Raw genomic sequence first — 27,184 nt, forward strand, 5'->3', positions numbered from 1 at the left:
TCAAATATCTAAAAAAAATATATAAACATTTTAACACATAAAAACCTATATTAATGCTAATTGGTTCCTAAATATTTTTCTATTACTTTGTCAATAGATGCTGAAATAGAATAAACACGGTGTATAGATAGGAAACGGCTGATTGAAATATTCTTTGTCTTAAATTTAAGAAAGAAAAAACTCCCAAAAATAAGCGCAAAAGAAGACAGATCATTAAGAATACGTTCGAAAGCTTAATATAGCCCCGACTTATCAAATTACAAACGCGACACGATATTGGCAATGCAGCAGTGCTTAATTTAGATTTATTGACAAATATGACTGTTATGTGACCTTGGCGGAAAGCAAATCTTTGGATAAAGTATATCTTCTTTATTTTCATCAAATTCATTTAATATCATAAAATCTTTAGTCCTCGACAGTCTTTACATCAAGATTTTGTGTTCTAACTTTAAGGAAAGCAGCGCTAAATTTATTTCTATTATTTTTTAGCCGACCAAAAAATTTTAAGAAAATCTGATCGGCTTAAATTTACCAGTGACTTGATTTAATTAAAAGAATATTAGTTAAACAAAATTATGCATATAACAGATCAGCACTATTTTGTTCCTATGGGCTATATTGTTTCTATTACTTTGCCTGTTGATAGAAAAGATAAAGTGCATCGATGAAAAAACTGTTGATTCAATTTTTCTTTTTTCAAATTAAAGAAAAAAATAATTTGTGACAGGCTAATTATAAACACTATGTTTGAAAGTGGAATATAGCCCACAAATTAAAGAACGAAATACATTACTGGCACCGCATCATTTCTCTTCTTTTCTTAACTTTAGTTTGTCGTTTTACCAACAATTATAACCACATTGTGGCTTTGGCCACAATGTGGTCATTGTGGCCAACAAAAAGTAGGCTCTACAAAAAGTAGAGCCAACTACTTTTCACAAAATAAAATATTGCTTACGATTTGATAAGGAGTGATAGAGAAAATGGAAAGGAACCAAAAGTCATGTTAAAGCACTGTCAAGTTCCAATAGAGTAAAAGCATCCGTTACTAATGAATAACATCCTTGATGAAGACATACTGAACTCTTTTGCAATATTGAAGCAAATTCACGCAAGATTGCCTCAGCCTCAACCCCAATTATGTGACGTACACATGTATCCCTTAGAAAACATTTCCTATTATGTAACATGCACCTACGTCCCTTAGAAGCTTAAAAAAGTGTCTGGATTAAGATTCGAAGGGATAAGGATGTCATTGAACCTTAAAAGGCGATGTAACGCTTGATAACATTAAATAGATCAAAAGAACCGAATTTTGACGATTATTTCATATGTATAGATTTCATCAAGTTTAATGTTACAGATCAAAAGTTACTAGCCTGAGAGAGCTTACTTAGTTTTAGAAAAGGGGGGGAATACCCCCAAAAACTAAGTGATCTTAATGAAAATCACACAATAAGATTCAGCATATCAATTCTTCTGTAGCGGTTTCAAGCTACTATATATCAAAATGTCTGAATTTTGCATTTTTTCCAAAAAAAAGATTTCGTAGGCGTGTATGTTTGTTGTTTTTTTTTCGTTGTCCGGAGGTAATTGTATTGAAAAAGTTTTCCTAGAAGATCGGAAGAAGGCTTATTTGACCAGAAATCAAAAGTTTCAGTACCCTTTTTGAGTGACCAAAAATATTAAGGGCAGCTAGCCCTCTCCCACGTCCCCTTTCCCTAAAGTTATCTTTGATAGTAATTTTTGGTCGTTTTTTGTTTGAACCGCTCTAGGAATTTATTTCTGCTTTCTTCTTTGAAAATAGTTTTTTCAGTAAATATGTTTTAAATTAACCTTTCTAACAATTGTCATTAAAATTCTTTACAGTATATATGCTTTACTATCTTCAGTTTGTGTTCCAAGAAATAAACTTAAAACCGCCAACTATAGACCTCAAAGTGAGATAAATGCAAATTTCAGTTCTATGAAATGATTCAAAAGTTGACTTCAAATACTTGATCTGCATATTAAACGTCTGAATTTTATCACAATTTCTACTCTACTGACAGATATCAAGTATTTTACCCGTTGTCTTAAGCTATTTTACACACGGGTTCATTTTGATATATTTGTTTAATAGCAATGTTAATAAAAGTTGAAAATCCACTTTAACTTCTTATATGCAACAAAGGAAGATAACCAAAAGCTAAGAGTATTCATGTTTCTTGAAGGTTTGTTGTCTCCCAAGTTTCTTGGAAGCAGCATTTTAGTTTTAGTGTTACAGAAATGTTGAGAAATAGTGTTAAAGCCTTGAAACCAATTATCTTGGTCATAGTACTTTTGAATGAGAATTCAAGGTCAGTAACTGCTGTTACTACTACTACTCAACATTTTGAAACCACTCCATTTTGGAAGGAAACCTCTGCAAATGATTTTGCCCATTCAGACACAAGTGCTGAAAATAACGAAGGTTAGGCCATTTTTTAAAGAACTTTTATTCCAATTATTGATATATATATATATATATATATATATATATATATATATATATATATATATATATATATATATATATATATATATATATATATATATATAAATATACAATATTAATTTGTAATTTACAAAAATATGTCATTTGTAATTTACAAATGATTTTGCCCATTCAGACGCAAGTGCTGAAAATAACGAAGGTTAGGCCATTTTTTAAAGAACTTTTATTCCAATTATTGATATATATATATATATATATATATATATATATATATATATATATATATATATATATATATATATATATATATATATATATATATATATATATATATTTAAATATACATTAATTTGTAATTTACAAAAATTATGTCATTTGTAATTTACAAATGATTTTGCCCATTCAGACGCAAGTGCTGAGAACTTGTATTCCAATTATTGAATTATATATATATATATATATATATATATATATATATATATATATATATATATATATATATATATATATATATATATATATATATATATATATATATTTTCATTTATGTATACCAAATAAACAGTCTGGATGGGGTCGGTAGCAAATTAAAAAAAAAAAATTTCCGGGCTATACACGATTAGATTGATCATTTTGTTACCATCAATCCATACCCTAGTGATTTAAGAGAACTGAGATTTACTTGCAAATACTGACTTTAGTTTTGGAGAAAGGTGAGCATCTTGTTTTGTTAGGTGGGGATTGGCTCTAACTTTGACATTGGCCAGGATGAAACTAATTTGTATCAGTCAATTTGGTTCTTCTGCTCTAATGTACCTTTAATTATTGCAGATAATTTGTTTAGTGTAACAAAAACCAATGAAAACCAGTTTGAGTTTTCTGTTTCAAATTTTTGTTTTTGCTAGTAAACTTTTTATCTGCTGTATATAAATTTACTCTTATACATTACCAAATTATTAAAAGAATTTATTTTTTGACTTTTTTTAACTCATAATTTTACTATAATAAGAACTTAAAACATATTATAGAAATATATCCAAAATAATATATTATACTATTTATAATACAATGTATTAATAATATATTTATATATTAAATAATATATTTGTAATATATAAAATATTATAACATAGAATTTTCTATATATTATAGAATATATTAAAAATATATTAAAATATTATAGAAATTATAATAATATATACGCTTAATAAAGTATAATTCGTTGTTCTAATCTTCATTTCAGATAAACTTTGCATTTGTGCGAATAATGGCAATGGTAACGTTTCATTTCTTGATCCATTGTTGACTGAATTCTACAATTGGGTGAAATCAAAGAACACCACTAGAAGTAAATTTAGCGCTGCTTTCCTTCGAGTCATAACAAAAGAACACGAAATCTTGATGCAAAGCCTATCAAGGACGAAAAGTTTCATGGAATCAAATGCATTTGATGAAAACAAAGAAGATTTACTTTATTTGAAGGTAAGTTTTACGCTAAAGCCACAAAATGGTAATTTTTTTCTTAAAACGATGAACTGAATCTGAACAAAACAAAATCAACAAGGGGAAAAAAGGGGGTGGGGCAAAAGTTGGGCTTTATTCAGCGTTTGGACATATGGCTTATGATTAACCTACCTAAATGCATAAGAAAAGGAATTTTAATCAACAGTTTTTCCATCTATACACTGTATCTATAGGCAAAGTAGTAGAAAACAAGAGCTAAGAGCTCATATGGCACTTGTGACGAGGTCTGAAAAGCCAAGAGCTCAAGTGGTACGAGCTCTAGCAAAATTCTAAGAATCAACAGATTGCTTTAAAAGGAAAATCAGAGGCTTAATACCGGTCGGAATTCAATATAACAGCTCTGAATCACGAGGTCCTTCTAAATATCAAAAGCTATTAAGATCCAGTCACCCACTCGCAAGTTAAAAATACCTCAATTTTTCTATTTTTTCCTCTCCCTTCAGCCCCCTAGATGTTCGAATCGGGGAAAACGACTTTATCAAGTCAATTTGTACAGCTCCCTGACACGCCTACCAATTTTCATCGTACTAGCACGTCCGGAAGCACCAAACTCGCCAAAGCCCTGAATCCCACCATCTAACTCCCCCAAAGAGAGCGGATCCAGTCTGGTTACGTCAGTCACGTATCTACGACATTTATAAGCATTTTCCAAGATTTCTAGTTTCCCCCTCCAGTCCCCCCAATGTCAACAGATCTGGTCGGGATTTGAAATAAGAGGTCTGAGACATGAGTTCCTTCTAAATATCAAATTTCGTTAAGATCCGGTCACCCGTTCTTTTAAGTTAAAAATACTTCAATTTTACCAACTTTTCCAAATTAACAACCCCCAGCTCCCCCAAAGAGAACGGATCCGTACCAATTATGTCAATCTCGTATCTATAATTTGTGCTTATTCTTCCCATCAAGTTTCATCCCAATATCTCCACTCTAAGCGTTTTCCAAGATTTTCGGTTTCCCAGATTTCTGCTTCCCCTCTCCAACCCTCTATGTCCCCTGATCCGATTCGAATTGAAAATGGAGCATCTGAGACATAAGATTCTTCTATATATCAAGTTTCATTGAGATGCGATCGCCCATTCGTAAGATACCTCGATGTCAGGTTTTCCAAGAATTCTGTCTTCCTCCTCCAACTCCCTTCAATGTCACTGGATCTGGTCGGGATTTAAAATGAGAGTTTTAAAGCCAAAGATCCTTCTATATATCAAATTTCATTAAGATCTGATCACCCGTTTGTAAGTTACAAATACCTCATTTTTTCTAATTTTTCTGAATTACTCTCCCCCCCCAACTCCACCAAAGAGAGCGGATGCAGTCCGGGTATGTCAGTCACCTATCTTGGACTTGAGCTTATTCTTTCCACCAAGTTTCATCCTGATCTCTCCGCTTTAAGCGTTTTCCAAGATTTTCGCTCAGCAAAAAAGAATATGTCTCCTATATTTCTTTTTTACTGGCCGCTTTACTTACAAAATTCACAAACTTACGCTTTAAAACTTTTATTTAATGATTGCTTTTCTTTACATTTGAATGAAGGAGAATCAAAGTATTAAACAGTGAGACAACAGGTTATATGAATTTTCTGAAGCCATGTAAGCCACATGTAAGCCACATGGTGCCACAAATCACTAAAATAACAGTTGCAGAATGCTTCTGATCTGTTCGGGACAAGTTACAAGTTTTATTGATTATTGGAATATCTTCCTTTAAAATGTGCTAAATATGGCGTTTAAATGTATTTTTTTCAGGCGTTTTACTGAAATTTATTTTATAATGTGTATTTTATTTAACAAAATACTTAATTTTCGACTTTCAGTTTCTTTTTCTCTCGTTAAAAGCGGATGAAAATTTACTAGATGTTTTCCAGAGAAGTTACCTACGGATTGTTTTTTTTGTTTTTTGTTTTTTTTTTTTTTGGGGGGGGGGGATTTTTGTTCATTGGGGGGATTATGGAATTTACTCTCTTGAAGTGTGCTCATAAGTATGTCGTCAATCACGGGACTTTTTTTTTCAAAATTAAGGTTCTTAACAAATCTTATCAAACTCATGTACTAAAAGATTTTTTGAAGTCAGAAAAATCTCAGGATGTCAATTTTTCAAAAAAAGGAAAATATGGAGTCGTTTTCCAAAAAACATCCTTTTCTTGCTCCTATATATAAATAAACCATTAAAATAAATGGAAAAAAATTTCAATGTATAAATAATTTTACATTGCTTGCAATTAGATTTTGCAAAAGAAAGGGTATGTTTTAGCTCACTTAAGTAAATTATGTTGTAATTGTCAATTTAACGTTTGTTGATATGATAAAACCGTTACAAGTAGATCACAAATTCATTTTCACGAAGTATAGAACAAGACTGCAACAAAAAAAAAGTGGTCTCTAGATCTAATAAATTAGATTTAAAGTCTGTAAATTTATTTACTATTTCGATTGATTCATTATTTGATTAAATAAAAAAAAACTGATTTTTTTAGCTGAAAGTAAGGAGCGACATTAAAACTTAAAACGAATAGAAATTACTCCGTATATGAAATGAGTTGTCCCCTCCGCAATCCCTCGCTCTTTACGCTAAAGCTTTTAATTGTTTTAAAAAGTAGAATTGTGGCAAAGAGTCAAACTTTAGCGTAAAGAGCGAGGGATTGCGGAGGGGACAACCCATTTCATATACGGAGTAATTTCTGTTCGTTTTAAGTTTTAATGTCGCTCCTTACTTTCAGCTAAAAAAATCAGTTTTTTTATTTAATTTCTGAGCGTTTTTGAATTAATGCATGTTTGGTTTTGGCTCTCCGCACATAAATTATTAAAATGAAATTTGTATATTAATTCTTTTTTTGGCTAAATGGCTTTCTCTTAGTTTTGATCAGACGATTTCGAGAAATAAGGGGTGGAGAAGGAGGCCTAGTTGCCCTCCAATTTTTCGGTTACTTAAAAAGGCAACTAGAACTTTTAATTTTTAACGAACGTTTTTATTAGTAAAAAATATACGTAACTTAAGAATTAACTTACGTAACAAATTTTCATAACCTTATATTTTTATTATGTATACGAGGGGGTTTGTACCCTCGTTAATACCTCGTTCTTTACACTAAATCGTAAGTTTTGTCCCAATTCTTTAAGAATGACCCCTGAATCAGAAAGGCCGTAGAATAAATAGTTGAAATTACTAAAAATACTTTAGCATAAAGAGCAAGGTATTTATCTCCTCCTAAATACCTCGCTCTTTATGCTAAAATATTTTTAGAACCCCTCATTTGCGTAATAATCTCTGTTGGTCTTAAGTTTCAATGCTACTTCTTCCTTTCATTTGAAAAAACGTTTTCATGTTTATTTTTCATTGTTTTCTTATAGTAATGCTAGAGAATCCTGCACCCTTGTCATTGAATTTTTCTTCCCCCATGACAGATTCCTCCAAGGAAAGATCCTCCAACATAGCCCCCTCTCCTCAGCCCCACCCCCAAACAAAATAAAAATCCCCCTGAAAACGTCTGTACACTTCCCAATAACCATTACTATATGCAAACACTGGTCAAAGTTTGTAACTTGCAGCCCCTCCCCCAGGGATTGTGGGGGAGTAAGTCATCCCCAAAGACATAGTTATTATGGTTTTCGACTATGCTGAACAAAATGGCCATCTCAAAATTTTGATCCGTTGACTTTGGGAAAAAAATGAACGTGGGAGGGGGCCTAGATGCCCTCCAATTTTTTTGGTCACTTAAAAAGGGCACTAGAACTTTTCATTTCCGTTAGAATGAGCCCTCTTGCGACATTCTAGGACCACTTGGTCGATACGATGACCCCTAGGAAAAATAAACAAAAAAAAACAAACAAATAAACACGCACCCGTGATTTGTCTTCTGGCAAAAAATACAAAATTCCACATTTTTGTAGATAGGGGCTTGAAACTTCTACAGTAAGGTTCTCTTATACGCTGAATCTGATGGTGTCATTTTCGTTAAGATCCTATGACTTTTAGGGGGTGTTTTCCCCTATTTTCCTAAATAAGACAAATTTTCTCAGGCTCGTAACTTTTGATGGGTAAGACTAAACTTGATGAAACTTATATATTTAAATTCAGCATTAAAATGAGATTCTTTTGATGTAGCTATTGATATCAAAATTCAATTTTTTAGAGTTTTGGTTACTATTGAGCCGGGTCGCTCCTTACTACAGTTCGTTACCACGAACTGTTTGATTTATGACGGATAAAGAAAATATATATCAAATGTATATTATTCTTAGTAAATGACACTCTAGACATTACGGGGCTTTACAGAACGGTAGTGTCATTTGAATATGTGGTAATTTTTGTTTATTTTCAATTTAAGATGAATGCTCATTTTAGTGTCTGTTTTTCTATAGATTTTATTTTTTTATTCAATGTAATTTTTATTCGTTTTAGGCTTGAAATATAGTACAAATTTACTTCTAATTGGCTTATGATAAGATAGGATTTATTGCAAAAAAGCCTGCAGGCCATAGCAACACAGAATACAGTCTACAAACAAAACCCAGAAACAAAATACAATAAAAAAAATCAAAAAGAACAACAAAGGAACAAAAAAACAAACAAAAAACAAAAAAACACCAAGGTTCAACAATTTGATCCAAAAAGACAGAAACCATAACAAAAAAAAATTCAAAACCGTAATCAGTTATCCCCTCAAACATGATTGCCTATGATAACATTTGTTGCAAATGCCTGCGGGCCATAGCAACACAGAATACAATCTACAAACATAGCTCAGGAACAGAATACAGCTATACAACAACAATACTCCTAACAAGCTATCCACTCAAACATGATTCCCTATGTTTAACCCCTAAACGAAGAAACTTGCACAACTGTTTAAAAGCGTATGCGTTCCTCTCAGCCATCCGCTCAGTTAGCCAACATTCATTCCAAAACTTTCCTCCATAATATTCTTTCCGCAATTTAGACAGCTCTTCGCACTCGGATACAAAATGAAATAGGTTTTCATTCACACATCCCCACATAAAGCAAAAATAGGGTCCAGCTGCCACCCTAAACTTTCCAAAGAATTTCCTTCTCTCACCTAAATCCAAACTATCCCCTTTTACCGACAACAAATTCTTCAAATCCCCTATATTCCACCCAAATTTGAAATAAACCTCCTCCCCCCAGCAATCTTTAGCTCGGGAATAGAACATCAAAGACATGGATTTATCCTTATGGGCTTGCCACTCTTGGATTTTTTGATCATTTGGGGTTCGCTGGACTTCCTTCCATACTGACACGCTCTCGTACATCGGACCTTTTTCTTCATTCAATATCTCCGATAGGCCACAAAGGTCCTGTATATTCTTGACCTGCTTTGGCCACGAATCACGTGTGCCGTCCTTCAAGCTCTCCAAATAAGCTGCCTTAAGAAGCCGAACTCTAGGTAGCCCAATTATTTTCTCCCAGAATTTTACTATTCTAACCAATCTAACACTCCTTAAGGTAAAAAGCCCTAAATCTCCTTTTAGTACCACTGAACTAAATGAATCTTTCAAGCCTAAGATTCTCTTAAAATATCTTAGCTGAACTACTTCTAGCTTAGCTCCTTTTGCAAAACCCCAAACTTCAGAACCTCAATGTAGACTAGAAGCTACTTTTGTCTGGGAAACTCTTTTCTGGATCCTCATATCAGCAATCTGACCGAAATTCCTTCTAAAAATCATATTTATTAGCCTATTACCTCTTAAATTACAATCATCTATATGCCTAGACATCCCCCTTAATGCACTAAACTTGACACCCAAATAAGCAAATTTAAATTCTTTAAATTCTAACCTCATTCCTCCAAAATTAAAATGAACCTCAGAATCAACAGTCCCTTTGCTCCAAAATACTAATGCTACTGTTCTACTTCTTAACTACTTAATACTACTTCTTAACGTTCAACTCTAAATTCTTCTTTTCAAAATAATTTTTTATTATATCTAATTGCTTCTGGAGATTATCTGTAGTACCCGCCACTAGAGCTATTTCGTCCGTGAATAACATACATGATAGGCTAAACCAACCCAATGATACATAAGGGGCTCCATTATTTTTCATAAAACTATCTAAATAATTGACAAACAAGGAGAAAAGCTTGGGAGATAAAGTTTATCCTTATTTCTCACCCACTTGAGACGTAACCAGTCTAGAAAAATTTGCCTTAACTTTCACAACAAATTTCGCCCTCCGATGCATACATGCTATTATTGCTACAAAGCAAGACGACAAACCTACTTCTAACAGACTTTCTATTAACAACCTCCTATTTATCGAGTCAAACGCACTTTTCAGGTCTAAAAAGGCTACGAATAGCCAACCAATTTTTTCCTCTAGCGTATTTCCTTCTCAGTATATCTAAAGTAAAAATATGTTAAACAGTGCTGATTGTTGTTCTGAATCCCGCTTGTATCGGGCTAAGTATTTCCTCTCTAGCTAACAAGTCTCTTAGCCTAAATTCCATTACCTTACACAATAATTTACGGTACTTGTGTATTATTCAGAACACACTCAATAAGTAAAGTTAGATTCTTTCGTGAAACAAACTACGATGCGGGTACATTGTATGAGAAAAACAGGTTTCATAGCCACAAAGACAAAACTCAATTTAGTTTGCTACGCATAGTGATAGAAGATAGTGTCTGAACATGGATTTTGAATGAAGATTCGGGATTTGCCAAAGACCGAAAAAGAGGCAATTATATTTTTCCAGGATAAGGGGTTGTTGCCCACAACAAAACAGTGCGTCAATGGACACAACATGACTTTATACTCTTACGAGAAGGATATTATACTTTCACTTAATACTTTTCCTAATAAAGTATAATATTTCCATCATATTTTGTTTTATTTCATTAGATTTATCAAAAGTTTGGGCTATATACTTGCAAATTAGGGAGGGGGGGGGGGTGCATTATATCAAAAACCTAACTTAACTTAATCACCTCTATATTCTTGGACACGAATTACCATTCATCTTGTTCAACTATTTCCAAATTTATTGTTCCGATACAGGCCTAGTTAAATCACAGTCATTCTGTCTTAAAGGCTATGTTGCCGTCCCTAGATCTAACTCTAAACCCTCTTACCCATCCAACTTATTTGGCCTGATATATTCTGACTCCCTATTTTCAAAATAATCTGGCCACGTCTCAACTGGTTGGACGTCATTCCCCTCTTGTTTCCGGACCCTAGATTGAACATTTAATTACCGACGAAAATTCTCTAGGGTTATTCACACCATAAGCTCTCTTAATTTCCTCATTAATATTTACCTGCCTCTTTCTCTTTTTAACTCTTTTAACCCTATTATAATCTGATCTTACTTTCCTATATTCAGCTAGCCTGCTCAAACTCATTTCCTGATTCAAAGAGTCAGTTGCTGAAAACCTTAATCAGCTCATCCTTTTTTTGTCTGCATTTCTCATCGAAAAAACCCTCATCTTTTCTGGTCGGATGTTTCCTATCCTGAGATAAAAGCTTGATTCTCTCATAAATACTAACTGTAATTCCCAAAACAGCTTGATCCAACTCAGCTGGTTCTGAAAAATTCGAAATGGAATGATAATCATTCTGGAATTCCTCACTTTCTAGTTCCATTTTCACCAAACATTCTTTCTCCTTTGCAATCCAAATGGGTTTACGGATCCTTTCCTCACATGTAGGCATTCCCTTTACCCTTTCAGACCGACGAATACCCACTCCCAGCTTAATAATAACTGGCAAATGGTCAGTTCCGATCAACTCTAAGACCCTGAGGTCCACTGCCCGAGGCCAGAGAGATAAACTACATAACATGTAATAATTAAACTTGGGCTAAACCCACTATAACACGTAAAATCACCCACATTCCCTACTTTTCCTAATAGGGAAAACATCCTAACAATTATTCTCCGAACAAATATTCTGATCTGGTTCATTTACAAGAGGTTCACCAACCTGCAACTTGTCCTCATCACTAGTGTATGGATTGAAGTCCCCAAGAAAAACAAAATTACGGCAAGGGTTTATTTTTTTATACATCTGTGTTTCGTTTTCAATCAATTCCCATGTATCTTCACGGCTGTAAGAACTATTATTCGGAGGCAAATAAGCAGCACACGCAGCAAACTTAACATTTTTAACTGATAATAATAACCATAATAAATTTTCAGACTCACTTTCTAGCCTACGAGATAAATTAAATACACCCTTCCTTACAAGCACCGACTCCTCCATGGTATCTACCATTTGCCAAAGCTTTTCTCCTACACTCAAACACATCAAAATCATCACATGACGAAAAATGATCTAGAGAATTCCACGTATCAACAAGGCAAACAACATCCCAACTTTCACAACCGGCTGAGGTACTTGACTCTGATTGATTTTCTAACTTTTCCCTACTATAACTTTGCAAATTCCAAACTAGAAAACGTAAGCACGATTCACTATGGCCCTGTATTCCCTATTCAGGTAATTTTGACAGGTTACTAGGCACTACTGAATCCTCGCAAGCAGGATATTCCTGATAAAAACCGGGGCTTTCACTATCTGGCAAGGCGCCAATTATTCATAATCCTGAATTGCCTCCCTTTCACGAGCATTTCTTTCCAAGCCTCGATCCCGCTCCAAAGGGCTAACGTTCTTGCTATTTCTTTTGCCCTGTCTCACACTCTGCTCAGCAACATCCGCCACTGGTTCTTGGCTAACGGCGCTATGATACTTCCCACCAACAACAGTGGGCTGGTCCCCGTCTTCTAAACTAAATACAGAAGCAGCGCTTCCAAAACTCTGACCACTAGTAACAGAAATTGCCGATCCGCTTCTCTCACGCGAAATAATTTGATTACTCTGATTTGCGCGAGCGTTCACAGGTTCATGAAAATCATTGTGGTAGCTAGCCATCTCATCACGCGTACACTTTTCTATCTGAACTTCAAATACTGTCCCATGCTTTACTGACATTCATCCTTCTTTACTGAGTAAATTTATATTGTCTATTACTTCATTGCCCCTCTGAATATTACGATTTAAGTTTAAATTCTGATGATCGTGGGTTCTCATTTCCTTTAATGCTATAACCTTTCGTTGTTCTCGATCGATTTCTTTCACTTCCCCCAATTCACTATCATATGCAAAAATCTTATCCCCCACGAAAAGTCTCACACCCCTCAACTTTGCGTGTAAATAGCCTTCCGTGCACTAGGCTTCCAAAATTAGTATCATTTTACTGCGCGCCAATAAATCTGAAGAGGTGTAGTCTGGGGCTAGTGACAAATGAAACTTTTTGAAAAGTGCCACTGAAGCAAATAGAGATTTTTTTTAATTCCATAGACGCTATTCAAAGGCAAAAATAAGTTCGTAAAGAAAACTTGTCATACAAGTTTGTTATAGCTTCAATTGAAAGGATACTGGTTGAGCTTGTTGTGCAATCTAACCAAGTCCGATTATGAAAAATTCGTAAGGATTCACCGTGCTGTCTTACTGTATAATGGGATTATCAAACAGTTCGTGGTAACAAACTGTAGTAAAAAATGGAATTTTGGTACCAATAGCTACATCAAAAGAAACGCATTTTAATGCTGATTTTAAATATATAAGTTTCATCAAGTTTAGTCTTACCCATCAAAAGTTACGAGCCTGAGAAAATTTGCGTTATTTTAGAAAATAGGGGGAAACACCCCCTAAAAGTCATAGAATCTTAACGAAAATCACACCATCAGATTCAGCGTATCAGAGAACCCTACTGTAGAAGTTTCATGCTCCTATCTACAAAAATGTGAAATTTTATATTTTTTGCCAGAAGGAAGATCACGGATGCGTGTTTGTTTGTTTTTTTGTTTTTGTTTTTTTTTCCAGGGGTGATCGTATCGACCCAGTTGTCCTAGAATGTTGCGAGAGGGCTCATTCTAACGGAAATGAAAAGTTCTAGTGCCCTTTTTAAGTAACCAAAAAAATTGGAGGGCACCTAGGCCACCTCCCACGCTAATTATTTTCCCAAAGTCAACGGATCAAAATTCTGAGATAGCCATTTTATTCAGCGTAGTCAAAAAACCTTATAACTATGTCTTTGGGGACGAATTACTCCCCCACAGTCCCCGTGGGAGGGGTTACAAGTTCAAAACTTTGACCAGTGTTTACATATAGTAATGGTTATTGGGAAGTGTACAGGCGTTTTCAGGAGGATTTTTTGGTTGGAGGCAGGGGTTGAGAAGAGGGGGATATGCTGGGGGAACTTTCCATCGAGGAATTTGTCATAGGGAAAGAAAATTTCCATGAAGGGAGCGCAGGATTTACTAGCATTACTTAAAAAAAAATGAAAAAATAATAATGAAAAGTTTTTTTCAGCTGGAAGTAAGCATTAAAACTTAAAACGAACAGAAATTATTACCCATATGAGGGGCTCACCTCCTCCTAATACCTCACTCTTTACGCTAAAGTATTTTTAGCAATTTCAACTATTTATTCTGCGGCTTTTGTGATTCAGGGGTCATTCTTAATGAATTGGGACAAAATTTAAGCTTTAGTGTAAAGAGCGAGGTACTGACGAGGGGGCGAACCCCCTCATATATGTAATAAAAACATAAGAATACAAAAGTTCTTTACGTAAGCTAATTTATAAGTTACGTATATCTTTTACTTATAAAAAGATTCGTAAAAAATTAAAAGTTCTAGTTGGCTTTTTAATTAACCGAAAATCGGAGGGCAACTAGGCTTCTTCCCCCGCTCTTTTTTTCTCAAAATCATTCGATCAAAATTGTGAGAAAGCCATTTAGCAAAAAAAAAAATAAATACACAAAATTCGTTTTAATTATTCCTCTGCGTAGAGCCAAAATCAAAACATGCATTGATTCAAAAACGTTCAGAAATTAAATAAAAAAAAGTTTTTTAAATGAAAGTAAGGAGCGACATTAAAACTTAAAACGAACAGAAATTACTCCGTATATGAAAGGGGCTTTTCCTTCTCAACGCCCCGCTCTTTACGCTAAAGTTTTTTACTGTTTTAAAATGTAGAGTTAAGAGAAAGAGTCAAACTTTAGCGTAAAGAGCGGGGCGTTGAGAAGGAAAAGCCCCTTTCATATACGGAGTAATTTCTGTTCGTTTTAAGTTTTAATGTCGCTCCTTACTTTCATTAAATAAAAAAAACAAGTTTTTTGAAAGGAAAGTAAGGAGCGACATTAAAACTAAAAACGAACAGTAATTACTCCTTATATGAAAGGGGTTTTTCCTCCTCGACGCCCCGCTCTTTACGCTAAAGTTTTTTATTGTTTTAAAAAGTAGAGTTGCGAGAAAGAATCAAACTTTAGCGCAAGGAGCGGGGCGTCGAGGAGGAAAAGCCCCTTTCATATAAGGAGTAATTTCTGTTCGTTTTTAGTTTTAATGTCGCTCCTTACTTTCCTTTCAAAAGACTTGTTTTTTTTATTTAATTTCTGAAAGTTTTTGAATTAATGCATATCTGATTTTGGCTCTCCGTACATAAATTATTAAAATGAAATTTGCATATTAATTCTTTTTTTGGCTAAATGGCTTTCTCTTAGTTTTGATCAGACGATTTTGAGAAATAAGGGGTGGGGAAGGAGGCCTAGTTGTCCTCCAATTTTTCGGTTACTTAAAAAGGCAACCAGATCTTTTAATTTTTAACGAACGTTTTTATTAGTAAAAAAATACGCAACTTCAGAATTAACTTACGTAACAAACTTTTATATTCTTATATTTTTGATTATATATATGAGGGGGTTGGTCCCCTCGTTAATACCTCGCTCTTCACACTAAATCTTGTTTTGTCCCAATTCTTTAAGAATGACCCCTGAATCAGAAAGGCCGTAGAATAAATAGTTGAAATTACTTAAAACATTTTTAGCATAAAGACTGAAGTATTTATCTCCTCCTAAATACCTCGCTCTTTATGCTAAAGTATTTTTAGAACCCCTCATATGCGTAATAATCTCTGTTCGTCTTAAGTTTTGATGGTTCTCGTTACTTTCAATTGAAAAAACTTTTTCATGTTTATATTTTCATTGTTTGTTTTTTTTATAGTAATGCTAGAAAGTCCTGCGCCCTTTTGATTGAATTTCTCTTCCCCCATGAAATATTCCTCCAAGAAAAGATCCTCCCATATAGCCCCCCCCCTGAACCCCACACCCAAACCAATAAAATCCCCCTGATAACGTCGGTACACTTCCCAGTAACCATTACTGTATGTAAACATTGGCCAAAGTTTGTAACTTGCAGCCCCTCTCCCAGGGACTGTGGGGGGTAAGTCATCCCCAAAGACATAGTTATTATGGTTTTAGACTATGCGGAACAAAATGGCTATCTCAAAATTTTGATCCGTTGACTTTCGTAAAAAAATGAGCGTGGGAGGGGGCCTAGGTGCCCTCCAATTTTTTTGGTCACTTAAAAAGGGCACTAGAACTTTTCATTTCCATTAGAATGAGTCCTCTTGCAACATTCTAGGACAACTGGGTCGATACGATCACCCCTGGGAAAAAGAAAAAAAAAACAAAAAAAACAAATAAACACGCATCCGTGATCTGCCTTCTGGCAAAAAATGCAAAATTCCACATTTTTGTAGATTGGACCTTGAAATTTTTTCTATAGGATTCTCTGATACGCTGAATCCCATAGTGCGATTTTCGTTAAGATCCTATGACTTTTAGGGGGTGTTACCCCCTATTTTCTAAAACAAGGCAAATTTTCTCAGGCTCGTAACTTCTGATGACAAAGACTAAATTTGATGAAACTTATATATTTAAAATCAGCATAAAAATCTGATTCTTTTGATGTATCTTTTAGCATTGAAATTCCGTTTTTTAGAGTTTAGTTTACTATTGAGCCGGGTCGCTCCTTACTACAGTTCGTTACCACGAACTGTTTGAAATGGTAAAGAATGTGATTAAAGGCTCTTTTCCTATTTCAAAAGTTTTAGTTTTCGAGGGTAATAGCTTTGTCTGTGGAAAAAATGAAGATATTAGACAATTTTATGATTGCACATGGTAAAGAATGTGATTAAAGGCTCTTTTCCTATTTCAAAAGTTTTGGTTTTCGAGGGTAATAGCTACGTATGTTGAAAAAATGAAGATATTAGACTATTTTATGATTGCACATGGTAAAGAATGTGATTAAAGGCTCTTTTCCTATGTCAAAAGTTTTAGTTTTCGAGGGTAATAGCTACGTATGTTGAAAAAATGAAGATATTAGACTATTTTATGATTGCACATGGTAAAGAATGTGATTAAAGGCTCTTTTCCTATGTCAAAAGTTTTAGTTTTCGAGGGTAATAGCTTTGTCTGTGGAAAAAATGAAGATATTAGACAATTTTATGATTGCACATGGTAAAGAATGTGATTAAAGGCTCTTTTCCTATTTCAAAAGTTTTAGTTTTCGAGGGTAATAGCTATGTCTGTGGAAAAAATGAAGATATTAGACTATTTTATGATTGCACATGGTAAAGAATGTGATTAAAGGCTCTTTTCCTATTTCAAAAGTTTTAGTTTTCGAGGGTAATAGCTACGTATGTTGAAAAAATGAAGATATTAGACTATTTTATGATTGCAGATGGTAAAGAATGTGATTAAAGGCTCTTTTCCTATTTCAAAAGTTTTAGTTTTCGAGGGTAATAGCTACGTATGTTGAAAAAATGAAGATATTAGACTATTTTATGATTGCAAATGGTAAAGAATGTGATTAAAGGCTCTTTTCCTATGTCAAAAGTTTTAGTTTTCGAGGGTAATAGCTACGTATGTTGAAAAAATGAAGATATTAGACAATTTTATGATTGCACATGGTAAAGAATGTGATTAAAGGCTCTTTTCCTATTTCAAAAGTTTTAGTTTTCGAGGGTAATAGCTACGTATGTTGAAAAAATGAAGATATTAGACTATTTTATGATTGCAAATGGTAAAGAATGTGATTAAAGGCTCTTTTCCTATTTCAAAAGTTTTAGTTCTCGAGGGTAATAGCTACGTATGTTGAAAAAAAATGAAGATATTAGGCTATTTTATGATTGCAAATGGTAAAGAATGTGATTAAAGGCTCTTTTCCTATGTCAAAAGTTTTAGTTTTCGAGGGTAATAGCTACGTATGTTGAAAAAATGAAGATATTAGACTATTTTATGATTGCAAATGGTAAAGAATGTGACTAAAGGCTCTTTTCCTATTTCAAAAGTTTTAGTTTTCGGGGGTAATAGCTACGTATGTTGAAAAATTGAAGATATTAGACTATTTTATGATTGCAAATGGTAAAGAATGTGATTAAAGGCTCTTTTCCTATGTCAAAGGTTTTAGTTTTTGAGGGTAATGGCTACGTATGTTGAAAAAATGAAGATATTAGACTATTTTATGATTGCAAATGGTAAAGAATTTGATTAAAGGCTCTTTTCCTATGTCAAAAGTTTTAGTTTTCGAGGGTAATAGCTACGTATGTTGGAAAAATAAAGATATTAGACTATTTTATGTTTGCAAATGGTAAAGAATGTGATTAAAGGCTCTTTTCCTATTTCAAAAGTTTTAATTTTCGAGGGTAATAGCTACGTATGTTGAAAAAATGAAGATATTAGAATATTTTATGATTGCAAATGGTAAAGAATGTGATTAAAGGCTCTTTTCCTATTTCAAAGTTTTAGTTTTCGAGGGTAATAGCTACGTATGTTGAAAAAATGAAGATATTAGACTATTTTATGATTGCAAATGGTAAAGAATGTGATTAAAGGCTCTTTTCCTATTTCAAAAGTTTTAGTTTTCGGGGGTAATAGCTACGTATGTTGAAAAAATGTAGATATTAGACTATTTTATGATTGCAAATGGTAAAGAATGTGATTAAAGGCTCTTTTCCTATGTCAAAAGTTTTAGTTTTCGAGGGTAAGAGCTTTGTCTGTGGAAAAAATGAAGATATTAGACAATTTTATGATTGCACATGGTAAAGAATGTGATTAAAGGCTCTTTTCCTATTTCAAAAGTTTTAGTTTTCGAGGGTAATAGCTACGTATGTTGAAAAAATGAAGATATTAGACTATTTTATGATTGCAAATGGTAAGGAATGTGATTAAAGGCTCTTTTCCTATTTCAAAAGTTTTAGTTTTCGGGGGTAATAGCTACGTATGTTGAAAAAATGAAGATATTAGACTATTTTATGATTGCAAATGGTAAAGAATGTGATTAAAGGCTCTTTTCCTATGTCAAAAGTTTTAGTTTTAGAGGGTAATTAAATAAAAAAAAACAAGTTTTTTTAACTGAAAGTAAGGAGCGACAGTAAAACTTAAAACGAACAGAAATTACTTCGTATATAAAAAGAGGCTGCTTCCTCATCAACGCCTCGCTCTTTACGCTAAAGTTTGACTCTTTCTCTCAATTCTTCTTTTTAAAACAGTAAAAAACTTTAGCGTAAAGAGCGGGGTGTTGATGAGGAAGCAGCCTCTTTTTATATACAAAGTAATTTCTGTTCGTTTTAAGTTTTACTGTCGCTCCTTACTTTCAGTTAAAAAAACTTGTTTTTCTTATTTAATTTCTGAACATTTTTGAATCAATGCATGTTTTGATTTTGGCTCTCCGCAGAGGAATAATCAAAACGAAATTTGCATATTTTTTTTTTTTTGGCTCAATGGCTTTCTCATAATTTTGATCGAATGATTTTGAGAAAAAAAAGCGGGGGACGAAGCCTAGTTGCCCCCTGATTTTTTGGTTAATTAAAAAGGCAACTAGAACTTTTAATTTTTTACGAATCTTTTTATTGGTAAAAGATTTACGTAACTTATAAATTAGCTTACGTAAAGAACTTTTGTATTCTCATGTTTTTATTACATATATGAGGGGATTCACCCCATCGTCAGTACCTCGTTCTTTACACTAAAGCTTAAATTTTATCCCAATTCATTAAGAATGACCCCCTGAATCACAAAAGCCGTAGAATAAGTAGTTGAAATTACTGAAAATAATTTAGCGTAAAGAGCGAGGTATTAGAAAGAGGTGAGCCCCCCATATGGGTAATAATTTCTGTTTGTTTTAAGTTTTATTGCTGTTCCTTACTTCCAGCTGAAAAAGCTTTTTCCCTTTTATTTTTTTATTGTTTTTTTTTTAAATAATGCCAGTAAATCCTGCTCTCCCTTCATGGAAATTTTCTTCTCCCATTACAAATTCTCGAAGGTAAGTTCCCTCAGCATATCCCCCTCTTCTCAACCCCTTCCCCAAACCAAGAAAATCCTCCTGAAAACGCCTGTATACTTCCCAATAACCATTACTATATGTAAGCACAGGTCAAAGTTTGTAACTTGTTGCCCCTCCCACGGGGACTGTGGGGGAGTAAGTCGTCCCCAAAGACATAGTTATAAGGTTTTTCGACTACGCTGAATAAAATGGCTATCTCAGAATTTTGATCCGTTGACTTTGGGAAAATAATTAGCGTGGGAGGGGGCCTAGGTGCCCTCCAATTTTTTGGTCACTTAAAAAGGGCACTAGAACTTTTCATTTCTGTTAGAATGAGTCCTCTTGCAACATTCTAGGACAACTGGGTCGATACGATCACCCCTGGGAAAAAGAAAAAAAAAACAAAAAAACAAATAAACACGCATCCGTGATCTGCCTTCTGGCAAAAAATGCAAAATTCCACATTTTTGTAGATAGGAGCTCGAAACGTCTACAGTAGGGTTCTCTGATACGCTGAATCTGATGGTGTGATTTTCGTTAAGATTCTATGACTTTTAGGGGGCGTTTCCCCCTATTTTCTAAAATAACGCAAATTTTCTCAGGCTCGTAACTTTTGATGGGTAAGACTAAACTTGATGAAACTTATATATTTAAAACCAGCATTAAAATGCGATTCTTTTCATGTAGCTATTGGTATCAAAATTCCATTTTTTAGAGTTTTGGTTACTATTGAGCCGGGTCGCTCCTTACTACAGTTCGTTACCACGAACTGTTTGATTTAAAAAACTTGTTTTTTATATTTAATTTTATCCAATAGAGGTGTTTTCAGTATGAACTTTCAAACGAGACTGATATTGCTTTTTATTTTTCTTTAAAATCACATTTTTGGAAAAAATTGGTTATAATCAAACAGCTCGTGATAACGAACTAAGGAGTGACTCGGCTCAATAGCAACCAAAAGTCTAAATCACGGAATTCTGATATCAGTAAATACGTCAAAAGAATCAGCTTATTATGCGGCTTCCAAATAAATAATATTCATCAAGTCTAGTGTTATCCATCAAAAGCTACGAGCCTCGGAAAATTTGCCCGTTTTTTTAAGCGGAAGGGGGGAAACATCCCATACAATTCAAGAATGTGTTTTTTCCAAAGGGTGACCGTAACGAAATAAAGGTCCTAGAAGATGAGAAGAAGGTCCTAGAAATTAAAAGCTCTAGTGTCCTTTTTATAATGACCAATCAGATTAGAGGGCAAATGCCCCCCTCCCGAGACCCTTTTTCCCCAAAGTTATCTGATCGAATTTTTTAGTTGGCCATTTTGTTCAATACAGTCGAAAGATCAAATAACTATGTCTGTAGGGGTAAAATGATCCCACAGTCCGTGGGGGGGTATGACATTTCCCTGTTGTTTATATGTAGTATTTTTTTTATTGGGAAGTATACAGACATTGTTTGGAGGTGGGCGATTTCTTGTTTGGGGTGGATTTCCAAAGGGAGAATCTTCCTTGGGGAGGGTAATTTCCAGGGTAAATTTTACACTGCGGGGATTTGACAGAATTCGTACACGAAATGATTTTTAATTGTTTTACATTCTCTTTACCAACTCAATTTTGCATGTGGAGATGTTCCCTAGGAATTATCCGGGGGTCCTTTTCCGCGTATTTTGATTTCAGTGGAAAAATTTCCACGGAAGGGAATTTCCGGAATGATCGAAAAATCATTTAGTAATTAACGTTTTTTTTCAAATGAAAGTACTTTAAGGAGAAATTTTCAAGCTGAATCGTCCGCAATAAATATTAAGGGGAGGGGAATTTTAGCAGAGATGGAACTGCCTGGAGTGAATTTGAAGGGAGGGAGGTGGGCTGCACTTTACTTTGGATTAGATTTCCACGGGATATTTTCCGAGAGGGAGATATATTTCATGGAGGGTGAGCCAGATTTACCGGCATTATTTGAAAAACCATAAAAAATTAAATGAAAAATAAGCTTTTTTTTAACTGGAAGTAAAGAGCGAAATTATTCGGTATATGAAGGGTTGCCCCTTCCTAAATACCTTGCTCTTTACGCTAAAGAGCACTGTTTGTCTTAATTTTTAAGAACGGCTACTGAAACACAAGAGCCGTTTCAAGCGCTGACAGCTTTAGCGTAAATAGCCAAGTATTGAGAAGGGACAGTCTTTCATTAACGGAACGATTTCTGTTCGTTTTTAGCTTTAATATTGGTTCTTACTTTCATTTAAAAAAAAAACTTGTTTTTTATTACACTTAAAAAGGGCAGTCAACTAGGGCTTCATTATCCCATTCGAATGGTTTTCTCTTGCCGCAATATTCTACAATCCATGGTTAAGTACGAGCTTCCTGGTGATAAAGGAATAAGGAAAACAAAAAATAAATAACAAATAAAGAGTTTAGGTAGCCTATTTATCAATGGAAAAAATTCCCCCCATAAAATACCCCCCACAGAAAATCCCTCCCCCCCACACGGAAAAAGCCAAGAAAGTTAGTCTGAGTGAGAGGCAGAGCTGGCATAGTTTTTTTCAGAATTGTATAATAATGATGTCATTTCACTTTTTGATGGACAGTCATCATCTATCCAATCCAAGGGAAGAACTAAGGTAGATAGGCATAGAATAAGAAAAATTTAAATAGTCTATCAGTTCTATGAACCATTTAAAGGCAACGGGAGACCTCAAATAAAATGTTTTCTAAGAATTGTGACTGATCAAGTCCGCAGAATTTTCAAGCATTTGGGCAACTGAGGTTATTGGGTATACAGATATTTTTTGGTATTTTCTTCCGCGGGGGGTACTTTCCCCGTTGAGGTATTTATCGAGAGAGTTATTTTTTTGGAGAGAGATTTCCCGCAATGGTATTTTCCAGGGGTTTAAACGCCACCTCCCCATTGAATGACATTTGAAAAAATAATTTAATAATCTCCTATAAAGAGACCCAAATTGGTTTTAGTAAGCCTTTAATAGTAAACTATTATGATTGAATGAATGGATCTAATTGTTAACTCGTCAAGTATGCGTTACAGCATAGGTGGAGTGAAAACCATAAATTTAAATGAAAGAAAACACTCAAATGTTAACAAAAGAATATAAATACAGGAACAATAAGAACTTAATAAAAGAAGAGAAAAAAGAACATTCACAACAGAAGACAACTGTTGTACGAGCATTGGCTTGGTCACCAGTGATGTGACTGACTAGTGATGTGACTGACTGATGTGACTGACTAGTGGTCACTAGTGATATGACTGACTTTTCTGGTCGGATTGCTTATCTGTTCTTCCTGATTACTGATCTGTATTTTATCATAATTTTAATGTTTATTCCAATGTGAAAGTCTAAACAAATTATAAATCAAGAGAAGGTGCACCAGATTTAACACTTGTCTATTTGCATTAGCACTTAAGGAATTGGAAAACTGTATAGAATAATTAATCAATCAATAATTTTATTGACCCATATAAAATGACACGAAAGTGCCTATATGGAGTAAAGGGAAAAAAGGGAAGAGAAAAAAAAAGAATCAGACGATGATAAACAATACTAAATAAGCGCACTATAATATGGGTGGTTACGGTCTAGAGATGAAACAAATTCGGCACGTCGTTGGTCCACAGCTACAAATGTATCAGTAACACCATATAGTTGCGTAACTTTGCGGTTACGAGCCAAAAGAGTATGACTTAGAAGATACTTTGCATACTTGTAATATAGCTTACGGATTGTCCGCAAATCAGTCATGGTAAATAGCTTCCAAGAAGGAGCTAGGGCTAGGACATGAGGGATTATTTAAGCGTTATAGAGTCTAGCCAAAACATTCTTACTGTAACGTGTTTAAGCATTAACTAGTGGTCCATAAGCTGTTCTAGCCTTCGTGCTGAAATGCCCAAGTAGTCCTGCACCCGTACTTTTCAGGTCAGTACCAAGGGGTAAACTCAGATAAGTTAGGGATGAAGAAAGTTGGATATCAGAATCACCCAAAGTGACTGTGGTACTATCAGAACCTGATCGTTTGTAATTTAACTTAATACATTCACTCTTACTCGGATTGAAATTTAGACCAATATCGTTTTACTCCTCACTTAAACTTGCAAAATTCTTCTCTATTAAAGCCAGGGTTCTACTCAAATTAAGAATATCGTCAGCATAATTCAAAAGCGATAAGTCCAAGGCACGAAAAATAAAGCTCATATCAACTTTCTTCTGGGCATCAATAACACTATTGTTAAATAGCGGTTCTGAGGTTATAGCACCTTGTCGAATACCTTTATGTACGAGAATCGACCTGTTTCTCGACTATGTACGAGAAACAGTTCTAATGACTCCGGTACAAAAGGCATCCGGAACCTGCTCACAATTGAAAATCATTCGATGGAGTAGTTCTAAATTATTTATAAGGGAAGGAGACCCGTCAACGAGATGCATACCACATAACTGATCAGCGCCAATGTTTCTTCTTCAGTTTCAGTATCGCGTCGCAAATATTCTGGGTTGTCACGACAAAACCAAGATCACAACTGTGGGACTCAAGGGCCTGATAGAGCTCTAGGTTGAACTTTCTTTTGAGATTGTCAGTTGGAGCGGCGAACTCCTTGTTGAAGTGTTCTACCAACTCGTCGTCAGTAGGAGCAGCTTGATTAAGCGGTAAAATACCGGCCTTCTGCTTTACAAACTTCCAAACGGCTATTGGATCATTGTGAAGAGACTTTCTATGCATATCAATCATGTTTGCTCTATGTTTGGCAAATTTCTTGGCGAACTGACACTTTGCAAATACGCAAACTTGGTTGGTTACTCCGTGCTTAGGCCGACCGCACTCCGTTCATAGTTGGATCCAGAACTTGGATCTTTGGCAAGCTAGCACTAGATCAGGGACCATGAAACTACTTCCGAACCAATACGAACGCGACGAGAAGGCACTGCCGCAAGTTCAGCACAACGAAGAGCGTGCGTTATTTCACAACAGTAGACATTTAAGAGGATTTGTTTCTCTTCTTTGGGTTGACTGGACGCCCGCTGGAGTAACTTGAAGGGTATCTTGATTTTTGAAAGCGTATTGTCTAGCATAGTAGCGTATAAAATTTTATTGTTCTTACTCCACTCCTTATTTACTGACCATTTGCAACTCTTACCGCGGTTCTGAGACATGGAACTATCGATGGCAAAACTGTTCAGGATAGGGAAATGACCAGAAGCACCAAAAGAAAAATCGACATGATATGGTTCATGGGGAGTAAACTCAGGAGAACAAAGAATAAAGTCCAAGGACGATGTATAACCGGAATTATGGATATAAGTGAAGGGAGAGTCATTGTCAATGTGTCGAGTCTGCACACACGCAGCAAGCAAAAGTTGCACTCTGGGGCTGGCCACATTGGACAAGTCACAGTTCATATCACCAGCAATCACTATGGACAAACCTAAAGAGGCTCAAGAGCCCAGGGATCTTGCACGGCTGTCACAGGCTCGGTTAAAACTATCGTCTGACGCGAGGTCCCGATAGTCCGTTGGCATGGAATAAACCACTGTCGTGTTTACTTGAACGGCGACAAACAAAGATTCCTCTGTATAAAGGGTCGGTTCCAAACGCTTATTAACAAGTAGGGCAACACCACCGGAGGGTGTGCCTCTTCTGAGGCCTTGGCTGGAACCGAGAACATTTTGTTACGTCGCTAAGTTGATGTAGGCTTAAAGTTTCGCGAACGAGAAAATGTTCTCGCAGGCAAATGAAATCTTTGCATAGCATCAGGCTCTCGATAAGGGGAATCTTATCTAATGTTCTACCGTTAATATTCCAGCTAGCAATGTGTACATTCGTCAAGGTCATTGTTTAAGAATTCTCTGGACAACAGGACATTTAATACTGTAGCAAGGATGGTTCTTTGAGTTACAGAGGGCACAATTAAGGTCGTTAGTACAGGGAGTATTTTTCGAGTTGGTATGTCCTTCTCCACATTCGGAGCAACGCACAGGATTGGGACATATGCGTGGAGGGTGACCATACTGCTGACAATTGTAGAATCACAGTGGGAGAAACATATGTTTGGAAATGCTTAGTCTCTCATAACCTAACTTAAGAGGAAACTGGATAGCCTCATTCAGGTGTCTTTTACTTTCGAAGTGCAGTTTGTACGTCCAACTGGAACGGATTCTCTCGGCGAGAGAATCCGCCGAGAGATCCGCCGAGAATAAGAGATGATGTGATAGAATTATGAACATTGTTGTTCTGCAATTCTCGACAAACATACATCTATTGCTCTTGACATCATTGCAACGAGATAGAATTGTTTTTCCAAGCTTTTGTCACTTCAGTATGTCTTTATTTCTTTTTTTAGCATGCCTTTAGCGAGGCTTTAGCGGTTACATATTATGAAGAACATGACATTAAAACTTTTGATAGGGGTGTAGCTATTATTCTTGACAAGATAGCAACAAGATATATGGCTCAAAATGTTTTTTTTTTCTAGGAGCTCAGGCAAAATCTAACTGCTGAAAAGGCGGATATAGAAGAGGAACTAGAAACTTTTGACACCAATCTTGAAAATACATACCGACGAATAGGCTGTAGCGGATCCTTTGTTGGTATAGTAGATGGCAAATTCTGCCGCAACGGTCAATGGATATATCTATCAGGATCTCGAATTGGAAAGGCGGAGGACATAAAGCTGGAAAAGTTCAGACTTTCTAGATTAAAATTATACGGGCAACTATGGAACATTAAATCAGCAGGAGGGAGAGTTGCAGTCATCGAAATTCCTCAATCTACAGGTAGCTTAGAAACTATGGTAAAAAACATCAAGGATATCCAGGATATTTCATTTTCTGTCAATATTTCTATCATACTTGATATTCCACGGAATAAATTCGTGGAAACGATGGAGCACCTTGAAAAAATGGAGGCCATGCCTGCATTGATCGGAATTAATATAGCACTAAATAATGAAAGTGAAACAGATCTAATCCATACGAATAAGATAGCTGATATTCGATCACATTTCAAATTGCTACTTTTCTCTGTTTCAATTGCTTGTTCTTCTACTTATAATACTGCCC

The 27,184-nt window shown here is 34.9% G+C and overlaps 1 protein-coding gene across 3 annotated transcripts in view; it reads left to right on the forward strand.

The window, feature by feature from the left end:
• The first annotated feature begins 2,129 nt into the window (after positions 1-2,129).
• Positions 2,130-27,184, forward strand: part of LOC136043893 (uncharacterized) — a 25,476-nt gene continuing 421 nt past the window's right edge. Inside the window, exons 1-3 of one of the 3 annotated variants that reach the window (XM_065728921.1) lie at positions 2,130-2,216; positions 3,723-3,961; positions 26,599-27,184. The exon at positions 26,599-27,184 is cut by the window's right edge and continues 421 nt beyond it. In XM_065728921.1, the coding sequence (XP_065584993.1) occupies positions 2,204-2,216; positions 3,723-3,961; positions 26,599-27,184 (838 nt within the window). In that variant the 5' untranslated portion in view covers positions 2,130-2,203. The other 2 variants (XM_065728919.1, XM_065728920.1) reach the window with 2 other exon arrangements.

The sequence above is a fragment of the Artemia franciscana genome, chromosome 2, assembly GCF_032884065.1.
Source record: "Artemia franciscana chromosome 2, ASM3288406v1, whole genome shotgun sequence".
Taxonomy (NCBI): domain Eukaryota; kingdom Metazoa; phylum Arthropoda; class Branchiopoda; order Anostraca; family Artemiidae; genus Artemia; species Artemia franciscana.